Source organism: Mytilus edulis, chromosome 10, assembly GCF_963676685.1.
Source record: "Mytilus edulis chromosome 10, xbMytEdul2.2, whole genome shotgun sequence".
In the NCBI taxonomy this organism is placed as follows: domain Eukaryota; kingdom Metazoa; phylum Mollusca; class Bivalvia; order Mytilida; family Mytilidae; genus Mytilus; species Mytilus edulis.
In genome coordinates this window covers 63,677,240-63,690,371 of record NC_092353.1, presented here as the reverse complement: position 1 = coordinate 63,690,371, position 13,132 = coordinate 63,677,240, and the positions used below count along the sequence as shown (strand labels likewise).

The window sequence follows — 13,132 nt, the reverse complement described above, 5'->3', positions numbered from 1 at the left end:
CGACGTAGTTCGACTTTCTGTTACTGATCGAAGAAGTTGTCCTCCAACTCGAAATAAAGCCATGATGTTGTTTTGCATGTGGTCTGATCACTACTTCCACGTGACATCATCCGCCAATATAGTTTTTATATTTTAACATCTATAGATAAAATTTGATTGTCCATTAACATTCATTAATAACCGTATAACTTTCAAACACTATTTAAATTGTTTGATGTCCGCTTATAATTACATTTGTAGCTGTTTAATCAGGTATAATTATGCGTAGTAATATAGATATCTACTTTCACTTCTGAATTCTGACCTGAAATTGAAAGTAGGTGACATTGCTTTCAGATGACAAACATTGTAATAAATGTAAAATACAATGTTTCTTCGTCTTTTACAATCGAAGTAGATACTGACTGGAATGTATGGAAAGTGAAAAGAGAAATTTCCAAAAGAATTAAACTACCACCTGAAGAAATACAGTTGATATTTACAGGCTGTGTATTGAAAAATGATGCTATTTTAAAGGTGATAAAGGTTTATGATCACTACAAACTTTTTTTGGTATCAAGTACCCCACCCTTTTCATATATTTTGTTTATCAAAAATATGTACCTTGTCATATATGAGGGGGGATAGGAGAGGTCTTGATCCCGAAATCCCGGACTTGAAAAAACGAAATCCCGAGGTCCTTTCGGGATCTGGGAATTTAAATAAAGCAAATCCCGACATCACGAAATCCGAAAAAAAGATTCACGGATCCCAAAAGGGTCAATCCCGAAATCCCGAGCTTAAAAACACCCGATCCCGGAGTCCCGATAAAGGTCCTATCCCCCCTCATATATATCAATTAACAAAAAACAGACCTATAGATATATTTGAATATTTTTCATTTTCTGGTACATTAGTATATAGATTCTTATTTTACTTTCACTTTCTCTTTCTATTTATATCTATAACGTCGTCATAACAACCTCTATTGTTCAGCGAACCACACAACCGCCAAATTTGTACTTCACTGTTTGATTTCATGTATAATATTGTCCTGAAGACACCACCCTTGTTGGCGAAACATGTCGACCATAATAAACTCTTACCATGCCGTAATTGATCGGTGTTGTTGTCTTTGTTATTGTTTTATGTTTAATATTAATTAAAAACTGATAAAAGTTACAATGCCGTTCCCTCTTACAATGGAATTTCTGTAAATAATTGTTTAATGTTTTATGTATACAAACCCTTGAATGTTAATTACAGAGGCGGATTTAGGGGGGGGGGGGGCCCTTTTTGGGAAAAAATTTGGTTGCTTATATAGGGAATCACTGAAGAGTGACTGGAGCGGGCCCCCTCTTAGGTCAGTCAGTGGGCCCCCACATATGAAAATTTCTGGATCCGCCACTGAATTAGGTGCAAATGTCAAAATGGTCGGATTTATTGCATCTATCACTGGCATCAGTGGAAAAACCACATCAGAATAAGTAGAGTTTAATTGGTTTGACAAATAAGTGATGCATTTACAACTGTGGTTTAACGCATCAAAAATAAATACGAACATCTGATTAGTTTTAGATACTTATGATATAATCAAGCAAGTGATAATATCAACCTATTGATATATTTAATTCTGAATTTCTTACCCTTTTCATATATCATAGAGCATGAAAAAGTGACCTATTGCAGCGGCTCATCCCTACCACTAATTATATAGTAAGTGACACCCCCCGAGCTTTTTTTTTAAAAGGAATTTGATGAAAATAAAACCAAGTTTTTTGTAGAAAATCCACAGAATTTTTTGTTATAAGATTTTTAAAACACATTACTCTCTGGTTTTTCTATGATGTGCTAGTATTTATTATTTACAAAAAGTCCTGAACAACAAGGCCGTAACTAGGCATTTTATTTTAGTGAGGCAAAATAATTGAGCGGAGCGAAGCGAGGCGAAAATTTTTTTTTGAGGGTATGAAATGAATGGTGTAAAATCCTGCATTCTAGGCATTTTTAGAGAGTTTGATAATGTTTTGAATTTGAACACTTTATATAAATTTTTCATATTTTAAGACTTTTACTAACACCAACAACTTTATTTAAATTTATATGTAAGATAATCATCCAAATATCACTGATTTGAGTCTGCTGCCAGAACATAGAACAAACATCGATTCAGTAGAGTTTGCCAAATTTTTCTATTGCCGGTTCAGTCAAATCGTTTCAGAATCATAATTTGGTCTACTGGTATCCTTATCGCGATGAACATGGAGCATGGCAAGACCGCACAATCTCTCGCCACTCATGCATGCTCTTTTCCAAGTTTTCAGTCGTTTCAGGGCAGTCTGTGTTTCTAAAGGTAGCACATTGTCATCAACACAATGATCAATGTCTTCTTCCAATTCCTTCTCCATCAGCAATTCGGTAGCAGCATCGGTAGTAACAGTTTTGTTTGCAAAAGGGAATTAAGCTTTCCTGTAAGAACCATCATACAGTCGCAGTTTCAAAATATTCAACTCGCTTTTATGCTGACAAAGAGTAGACAAACTAGGGATAGAATGAGATAAGATACAGGTATATGATTCTATCTATAGAGTAAGTATATCTGGTATGGGTACAGGGGAAATTGGACTGGAGTTTTTGACGTTTACATGTAGGTCTGTAATTTCCAATTATTTCTGGAAATAGTTGGTGGTATTTTAGTTCCAGAATCTATAAATTTAGGGGTTAGGGTCTGGGGTGTCCGATTCCGAAACCCAGAATATAAAGAAACGAAATACCGTAGTCCCGAATAAGTAAAGACAAAATCCTGTGTTAAAGGTTCTACCATTCGATCCTCAATAATATCAAATTGGAATATGGGATATTCTTTCAATTTTTAAGGTTAAAGAAACATGGATAACAAGAATGTGTCCAAAGTACACGGATGCCCCACTCGCACTATCATTTTCCATGTTTTATGGACTTTGAAATTGGGTAAATATCTAATTTGGCATTAAAATTAGAAAGATTAAATTATAGGGAACATGTGTACTAAGTTTCAAGTTGATTGGACTTCAATTTCATCAAAAACTACCTTGACCAAAAACTTTAACCTGAAGCGGGACGAACGAACGAACGGACGGACGGACGGACGAACGAACGAACGGAGCCACAGACCAGAAAACATAATGCCCCTCTACTATCGTAGGTGGGGCATAAAAACTAATCCATGGATGTTTCATATTATTTATATTTTATTTATTTGTAAAGAGAAAGATTAAAGTTCGTGAAATGAATACACAGACAGGACTGCTCCCTTGCGATGCCCAGTACTTGATTTGTCAAAGTTGGTGAAACGGAGAAATGAATACGCAGACAGGACTGCCCCTTTCCGAAGACCAGTACTTCATTTGTTAGTCTAGTTATCGTTTTTGGATTGCACTAATGAAGTTATATGCAATACTCAGACTCTGTTCACCAAAAAAACTAGTTTACTAGAATTATTCCTTATTTACCTTCAGTGTCGCTTTTCCTTTTTCTGCAAGAGCCTGTTTTTAACTAGAGATCCATTATGATTATCGTTACTAGGTTAATGTAATCGAGAAACATCACCCGTTGAGATGCTGAGTTATATCCAGGAAGAATAGTTTAAAAGGAATGATGACAAGTTATAGAAATCAAGGTTGAGACAGAACAACAAACGACTATTATATTTATATATTATATATGTATAAAAAAAAATCAGTGTCATTTTAGTGAGGCAATTGCCTCACTTGCCTCAAGGGTAGTTACGGCCTTGAACAACCTTTAAATTCTAAAACACCTGGTGCTGAGTCACTAAAGTCGAGCGCACCCTAGAAGGTGTACTTGAATTGGTCTGTATTTATATTTGATTTAACCAATATCTTAATTTATAAAACTAGGTTTTCCAAAAAAACAATAATCCCATTCTCTGTCACCTGTTGGACAAATGTTAAAACATTGCATAGAAAACTTAATCCATGCATTTTGCCATACTAGGATTCAAAATCAAATGATCATGCAATGCTCACAGAACTATTGTTAAAATGCATGTATAAATACCAGAGGGATTTTACTCTATAGCTTGGGATTCAGAGGCAATGATTGAACAGATTGAACCAAAGAATATATTTTTCCCCTCAACCAGTTAGGCTCCTTTATATACCAACAGCACCATAGCCTCGTCAATAGTATAGACGATCTTTTTTTAGCTGGATCAGTTAAAGAGTTATTAATTGTATTCATATCTTGATGTGGTGCTATAGTATATCCATGAAATCTTTCTACCATGCTCAACTCAAAATCACAATAACTATCTTGAATTAACAGATTTAAGGGAATAATCTCTTCTTGATTTTTCTAGTATAGAATATTTATATCTGTTGAATTCAAGTAAGTTAAGTTATAATGTACTATATACATATACATGTATAGATTAATCTTTTGATAAATACATAAATGCATAGAAATTTATTCAGTACAACCAAATCTGCTACCTCAGAATATTATGACATCAAATTTCAAATCAGTAGATAACTTAAAAAAATAAGTGAACTGAAATTAATAGGGTTATTAAAATTTTATTTTTGAATATCAAATTTTTCTTTGTGTAATTCTTTACAAAATGGATAACAATGATTTATTAATAGTAAAGCCACACCAATTTGATTTATAGTTCTTTGGACAAAAGCTAAAAAAAAATATGAGGCGAGTGAGTGAAATTTTTTTTTATTGTAACAAATTCTTGAAAATGAGTTTTCTTGAGGCGGGTGCTCTACAAGTGGAGCGAGCGGTATAATTTTTTTTTTAATTGTGCAAATTAGAAATTTATGTACATGTTAGAACTGGGTAACTTCAAAGAAAAAGAAAGAGAAGCATGCTCTTATGCACATAATTTGATATATTTGTGCCTGTAGTACAATCTATACCATTCCCAACTTTCTGGTTCGCTAAAATTTTGACTATTTTTTGTCAAATCAGCTTTAACTGCATGATTTTTTATTTAAATTCACACATGTGTATATCTTAAGGAGGCAAATCAGACAATGTTTAGCAAGAGGAATTATGTTAGTTAAGTAAATATATTGTATGGAATAAAATAAATTAAGATATGTGTATATATTAAAAAAAATTGCCCTTGAAAAATATTAAATATCTTTGATATTATGGATGTATGGTTTTCATATATGGTAGTGACTGTTTATTGGCTGCTCAATGGCATCTAGTTGGAACTATTTATCCATAATAGGATCAACATAATGAGTGATGTGAATATTTCAAAAACATCTTGAGTAAAATAGTTATATTTCTATGCATGTCAATGAAACATTCCCTTAAAATATTTTTTTTTTATTGAAAAGTCAGTTTCTCCAAAACAGGAGCGGGAAAATCCAAAGAACTATTAATCAAATTGGGGTGCCTTAACTGTAATATTTTATTTTTGTTTGTTGAGTTCATGAATGATGATGTTTTCTTTGAGTGTCAGTATTATCAGCAAATTAGGATTTTGAATCCCCTGAGTCCCTGACTAAACTTTAGAGTGTATATGAAAAATCAAAATAACTTTTTCAGACGACAGCAGCAATGCTCACCACTATAAACATAGATATTTAGACGCAGATTATGAGAATATTTACACAACACAGCTATTGACATGACTGAGACCAAATATTATTCTTGGAGTCAAAACTTGTATTGTTTCATTTCAGGATGTATCTATCTATAATTGTACAGTAATCCATGCTTTTCAACAAAAACCCCTTGATGTGACAGCAAAGTGTACTACAGTTGACAGTCAGGGTTTAAAATGTGGAAAAGTTAATAGTAAGTATTTATAGTGCACAGCTAACAGTAAAGCAAAATTACTGTAATCTTTTTTTCATGTAATAATGAAAATGTGACAATAATGTTATACTGTTGTATATATCAAAGTCAGGGGACTGTGGCCTTGACTTTGACCCTAGCAAGTGAAATGTTCAGTGCTTGACTCACAGAAAAATAAAGCAGTTACAGCCCTTAGTATTAAACTTTATAGCTTAACCTTGTAATAACTATATTAAGGTTATCAGGTTAACTGCACATTGATATTATAAAATATCAGCGTTGAGTCATAATGTGAATAGAACTGAAAGTGAGTGCAGTGAAGGAGCAAAATGCTTTACATTGTGTCAAATGGCTGAAAGATATATAATTTATTTGAACGATATCTATATGCAGAAAACTTATAATCTGTGTGTCAAACATTTTCTGGTCTTTTTCCTCACTTCTGAGATATATTCTTGGTTATCCTAGCAAAGTAACTTTGATAAGTTTAGCTGTCACATTTTGATGGGGCTAATAACTCCTCACAAACTGTGACATCACTGAAGGTTCTGCTCACTTCTCATAGCTGTGATGTAAAAATTACAGAACGACTTAGCAAGGAGTAGTTAGTGCAGAGAAATACAATAAATGGACTAGTCAATTAACTGAAAAGGAACAGCAATAAACTTAAATTAGTCATCTGCTTCTGACATGCTTATTACTTATGTGATTATAAACATGTAAATTTGTTGTTGATGTAGTCAGGTACAAAAAATGTTTTTTTATGTTTTACAGAAGATGTTCACCATTTCTTTGTATATTGTAAGGAACAGTGCCAAAGTCTGTGTCCAGGAAAGTTGAGAGTGAAATGTGGCAACTGCTATGAAGGTCATATTGTGTTACAAAGGGTAAGTCTTACGTTCAGTCTTACTTTAAGATGAAAGATCGTTCTGTTTATTGGGTGTTTATCCCCCTGTTCATTCGAATTTCTATAATGAAGCTAGAAGTTTAGATACTTCAAAGTACATACTGATTCAGCTTAAGATAGTAATATTTACAAAGTATAAAAAAGTATGCTAACAAACAAGTTTGAATTTAAATTCAAGACAAAACAATTTGCAGTAAGGAGAAGTGCCATGAAGGTGTAATACTTCACATCCGGTTGTATACGAAAATAGGTCGAAAAAAAATATTCTCTTGACAGTTGTTGGTAATTAATCCTACATTTTATTGCAGTAAAACATTTCTGTTTTATAAACATATGTCTTGGGTATTTCAAATCACTTTTATTTTTTTTATTTGGGGTTTCTAATATTTTCTATAGAATATTTGGTAAACTTGAGGTTACAATTGGTTCCTAAACCTTGTACACAGGTTAGATAAGGGGAGAAATTTGATTGGTTAACTTCCAGTGATGGTTATTTTATTGTATGCAATGAAATGTTATCATGGTTATGTGAAATTTTGTCTATAGTACTGGACATGATAGAACTTTACTCATGCCATGTATTTCTTTATTTGAAACAAAGATAACTTCTGCACATTTTTGGGAAAAGCGCAAATTTAACAAAGACTAAAAGGGGAAAATCAATAGCAAATTTAACAAAGACTAAAAGGGGAAAATCAATAATAACACCTGAAGAAAAATTGAGAACAAAAAATGGATCTCATTTTCAAGATATTTGATTTTAAAAAAAATGGCAAAAAAGGCTAAACCTTATATTTAGCTTTGGCATTATTTGGGTCTCAAGTCATAAAGAAGATGAATATAAAATCTGCTTCTATTTTTGTAATGACCTTTTTATGAGCTGTTGAAATATTCTGTGAAAAGAAAAGTGGGTGATATCAGGCAAAAGATTTTAACCCTATAGGAAAAAAAACCAAGCAGTCTAAACATCAGACAAAATTTTTAAAGATTTAAACCTGACCTTACTACATCCTTAAGCTATCTTCTTGTTTGCAATTTTCCTCAAAGGTATTAACATAAATTTATGTATTATTAGGAACCAGAAAACTTTGATGATGTGATGAAGTCTGGTACGATACAATGTGAATGTAAGAGTGAAGGTTGTCAGGGGAATCTACAAACTGCTGTAAGTTTAAACATGCATGTTTTTTTTTTAATCGAATAAAACTTCTTCAACAGAAAACAAACACATATATATGTATAATATGATAAATGCAATGTAAAGTATGAATTTTGAACAGTCTCAACATTGCAAATTTAAATCCTTCTAAATAATACATTTTGTACTGCAATCTTCACTGGTGTTAAACTGATAACCGTAACTGGAATTATGAAGATCTCAATATGGCGACGGCAGAAATAGGTAAAATCTTTTCAGTCATTTTTAGCTCACCTGAAGGGCCAAGTGAGCTTTTCTCATCACTTTGCGTCCGTCGTCCGTCGTCGTTAACTTTTACAAAAGTCTTCTCCTCTGAAACTACTGGGCCAAATTAAACCAAACTTGGCCACAATCATCATTAGGGTATCTAGTATAAAAAATGTGTCTGGTGACCCGGTCAACCATCCAAGATAGCTGCCATGGCTAAAAATAGAACATAGGGGTAAAATGCAGTTTTTGGCTTATAACTCAAAAAACAAAGCATTTAAAGCAGAACTGACATGGTGGTAAAATTGTTTATCAGGTCAAGATCTATCTGCCCTGAAATTTTCAGATGAATCGGACAACCCATTGCTGCCCCTGAATTGGTAATTTTAAAGAAATTTTGCTGTTTTTGGTTATTATCTTGAATATTATTATAGATAGAGATAAACTGTGAACAGCAATAATGTTCAGCAAAGTAAGAATACAAATAAGTCAACATGACTGAAATGGTCAATTGACCCCTTTAGGAGTTATTGCCATTTATAGTCAATTTTTAACCATTTTTCGTAAATCTTAGTCATCTTTTAGAAAAATCTTCTCCTCTGAAACTACTGGGCCAAATTAAACCAAACATGGCCACAATCATTATTGGGGTATCTAGTTTTCAAAATGTGTCTGGTGACCCGGTCAACCAACCAAAATGGCCGCCATGGCTAAAAATAGAACATAGGGGTAAAATGCAGTTTTTGGCTTATAACTCAAAAAACAAAGCATTTAAAGCAGAACTGACATGGTGGTAAAATTGTTTATCAGGTCAAGATCTATCTGCCCTGAAATTTTCAGATGAATCGGACAACCTGCTGTTGGGTTGCTGCCCCTGAATTGGTAATTTTAAGGAAATTTTACTGTTTTTGGTTATTATCTTGAATATTATTATAGATAGATATAAACTGTAAACAGCAATAATGTTCAGCAAAGTAAGATTTACAAATAAGTCAACATGACTGAAATGGTCAATTGACCCCTTTAGGAGTTATTGCCATTTATAGTCAATTTTTAACCATTTTTCGTAAATCTTAGTCATCTTTTAGAAAAATCTTCTCCTCTGAAACTACTGGGCCAAATTAAACCAAACATGGCCACAATCATTATTGGGGTATCTAGTTTTCAAAATGTGTCTGGTGACCCGGTCAACCAACCAAAATGGCCGCCATGGCTAAAAATAGAACATAGGGGTAAAATGCCGTTTTTGGCTTATAACTCAAAAACCAAAGCATTTAGAGCAAATCTGTCATGGGTGTAAAATTGTTCATCAGGTCAAAATCTATCTGCCCTGAAATTTTCAGATGAATCGGACAACCTGCTGTTGGGTTGCTGCCCCTGAATTGGTAATTTTAAAGAAATTTTACTGTTTTTGGTTATTATCTTGAATATTATTATAGATAGATATAAACTGTAAACAGCAATAATGTTCAGCAAAGTAAGATTTACAAATAAGTCAACAAGACCGAAATGGTCAGTTGACCCCTTTAGGAGTTATTGTCCTTTATAGTCAATTTTTAACCATTTTTCGTAAATCTTAGTAATCTTTTACAAAAATCTTCTCCTCTGAAACTACTGGGCCAAATTAATCCAGACTTGGCCACAATCATCATTGGGGTATGTAGTTTAAAAAATGTGTCCAGTGACCCGGCCAACTAACCAAGATGGCTGCCACGCCTAAAAATAGAACATAGGGGTAAAATGCAATTTTTGGCTTATAACTCTAAAACCAAAGCATTTAGAGCAAATCTGACATGGGTAAAAAATTTTATCAGGTCAACATCTATCTGCCCTGAAATTTTCAAATGAATCAGACAACATGTTGTTGGGTTGCTGCCCCTGAATTGGTAATTTTAAGGAAATTTTGCTGTTTTTGGTTATTATCTTGAATATTATTATAGATAGCGATAAACTGTAAACAGCAATAATGTACAGCAAAGTTGTTTTTGACATGTTCCTTGTATAAATGGTTAATGTATATTCATATTGAAATATCAAAATCATATTTGAATGAACTATTTTATTTACTCTATAAAATTGAGAATGGAAATGGGGAATGTGTCAAAGAGACAACCCGACCAAATAAAAAACAACAGCAGAGGGTCACCAACAGGTCTTCAATGTAGCGAGAAATTCCTGCACCCGGAGGCGTCCTTCAGCTGGCCCCTAAAAACAAATATATACTAGTCCAGTGATAATGAACGCCATACAAATTTCCAAATTGTACACAAGAAACTAAAATTAAAATATACAAGACTAACAAAGGCCAGAGGCTCCTGACTTGGGACAGGCGCAAAAATGCGGCGAGGTTAAACATGTTTGTGAGATCTCAACCCTCCCCCTATACCTCTAACCAATGTAGAAAAGTAAACGCGTAACAATACGCACATTAAAATTCAGTTCAAGAGAAGTCCGAGTCTGATGTCAGAAGATGTAACCAAAAAAAAAAAAAAAAATGACAATAATACATAAATAACAACCGACTACTAGCAGTTAACTGACATGCCAGCTCCAGACTTCAATTAAACTGACTGAAAGATTATGATTTCATCATATGAACATCAGGCACAATCCTTCCCGTTAGGGGTTTAGTATCATACCATCATAACATAAATGAGAAGAACATAACCTGTGTCATGCCAACAACTGTTTTTAGAATAAATGTGTTTAGTTCCGATGCAAAGACCTTATCAGTGACTCAATATTAACGCCAAAATATGCAATCTTTAATGACTTGACAACTGTATCGTAATTATATCCCTTCTTAATAAGTCTATTCAAAGGTTTTGTAAGTTTCTGAGGTGAATACTGACACCTTTGTGCTTTATAAAGAATATTTCCATAAAAAATTGGATGTGCAATACCTGAACGTATTAGAAGTCTGCATGTTGAGCTATATTTACGAATGATGTATTTATACCGATGATAAAATTTAGTAAATGTTTTGACTAGTTTGTGATATCGAAAACCCTGGTGTAATAATTTTTCAGTAATACATAAATTTCTCTCGTTAAAATCTAAAACATTGTTACATACACAAGTGTATTTTTCATCTCATCCAGTATTCCATTTTCTTTATCTGAAATAGTTTATAACATTTTTCTAATTTTATGAACATGATGAAAGTTTTTGAATATTTGTTCATGCTTTTGACTATATAACTAGATTTTCTCTCTTTATCAATATTCTGTTAAATTTCCCATGATATATATATCCCTAAAAACAGGTACAGAATTTTGCAATATTTGATTATTTCCATTATCACATTTAAAATGAGTATCTCACTTTACAAATATTTTGGATAAGTTTATTCATACATGTATATTTTCACCAAATCACTTGATTTTATTATATCCACAGTATTGAGTTTTTATTTCAATTACATGTATATATTCCTATTAAACAATATTAGATCCAGAACTTTATAATGATTATTTCCAATTTCACATTCATATTATCCGAATTTTCTTCAGTAAACACAGCATTTTTTCCACAAAAATCCTCTTATAATAAATTTCAAAGAAAGCACTGCAAATATCATAATCCAAAATGAAAATCTTGAAAGGACATTATAAAGAAATGCACAACATATAATCCATCTGAAAATTGAAACTGAAATCACCTGGATAGCTCTTTCGTGTGTCACTGACAAATGGACAATACTATGTATGAGGGTTACAAATTTAAAGAATCATTTATTTTCATACATATTAATATGCAGTTAACAAAATATTTTACTGATTAAGATTTTATGGTAAATTTTAGAAATATTATCAATACTGGGGATTTTAAACAATGAAAACTGAAAAAAAATTCGACCCTTTCAATTTTTTGATAGAATAATCCTAGGTCAAGAAAAATTTCAGGAAAAAAGCATGCTGAAATTTTGGGTTAGGTGAATAAATTTTTTTACAGGTAGCATCAAGGTAGATTTTAGTCTTACAAAACCAACTGATCAATTTAAATGTCCCTATTGTATTGTCAATGTTTAAATCTGGTTGAACAATAGCTACAGGTAAACGGTAACACCCATAGTCAACTCACTGTAACTACATGACAGGTATATAGTCTTGCGAAGCATTTGAAGGCTTAAAAAAACACAAATATATATTATATATAACATGTATGTGTATTGATAAATTACCTGGGAAGGCAAAATGTGCAAAGACTTTACTGTGCCTAACCGATCACCTTTGGGGTATTATAATACCTACAGTGTTACCTGGATAAAAAATTGTCAACACAATTTGTCCATTTAAACTGTACAATAGGTTTTGTGAGAGATTATCAATAGGTGGTCATTTAACTACCTGTAGATTTTACCTGGTTGTTTTTTGCCCTAAATTTTTTTTTCATTGACAGAGTTTTGTGTTAAATTTACATAACCCAAAGTTATGTAATGATGTTATAAATCTGCTGGAAACAAAATTATCACAATTGAATACTGAATAAGTTTAATGACTTTAATTTAAAACAACAGTTTTGAACCTCTATCTTTGTTACTGTGGGTATCCAATCACCTTTGTGGTAGTGAATTACCTATTGCCTGACCAGTTAAAAAAATTGCCAATACAATTTGTCCATTTAAATTGTACAATAGGTATTGTGAGAGCTATTATCAACAGGTGGTCATTTAACTACCTGTAGATTTACCTGGTTTGTTTTTAACAGAGCTAATTTAAATGAATGATAGCTAGCTTGCTTTCCTCGTGTCCAATGTCCTGAATGGACTATTCTATTTAGGTATGGGACATTTTACATTTGATACACTATTTGTTCTTTCTAACAAAGATAATTATTGTAAATTTTTTTTTTTGCTAACAATCACAAATAAATCATTGCTGGTAAATCCCACTTTTATAATGAAGAATAAAGCACTGAAATTTCTATTCACTAAGCCATTTGTACTTTTTTGATATATTGAAAATAAATTTTTCACAGTAATTCCGATTGAAGAAGATCCTGAATATTAAATGAAACTT

The 13,132-nt window shown here is 32.4% G+C and overlaps 1 protein-coding gene across 2 annotated transcripts in view; it reads left to right on the top strand.

The window, feature by feature from the left end:
* The first annotated feature begins 278 nt into the window (after positions 1 to 278).
* The window catches only part of LOC139491676 (E3 ubiquitin-protein ligase parkin-like), a 43,073-nt gene continuing 30,219 nt past the window's right edge, over positions 279 to 13,132 (top strand). For both annotated transcript variants that reach the window (XM_071279483.1, XM_071279484.1), the window contains exons 1-4: positions 279 to 516; positions 5,685 to 5,799; positions 6,574 to 6,686; positions 7,782 to 7,871. In XM_071279483.1, the coding sequence (XP_071135584.1) occupies positions 337 to 516; positions 5,685 to 5,799; positions 6,574 to 6,686; positions 7,782 to 7,871 (498 nt within the window). In that variant the 5' untranslated portion in view covers positions 279 to 336. The remainder of the gene's footprint in view (positions 517 to 5,684; positions 5,800 to 6,573; positions 6,687 to 7,781; positions 7,872 to 13,132) is intronic.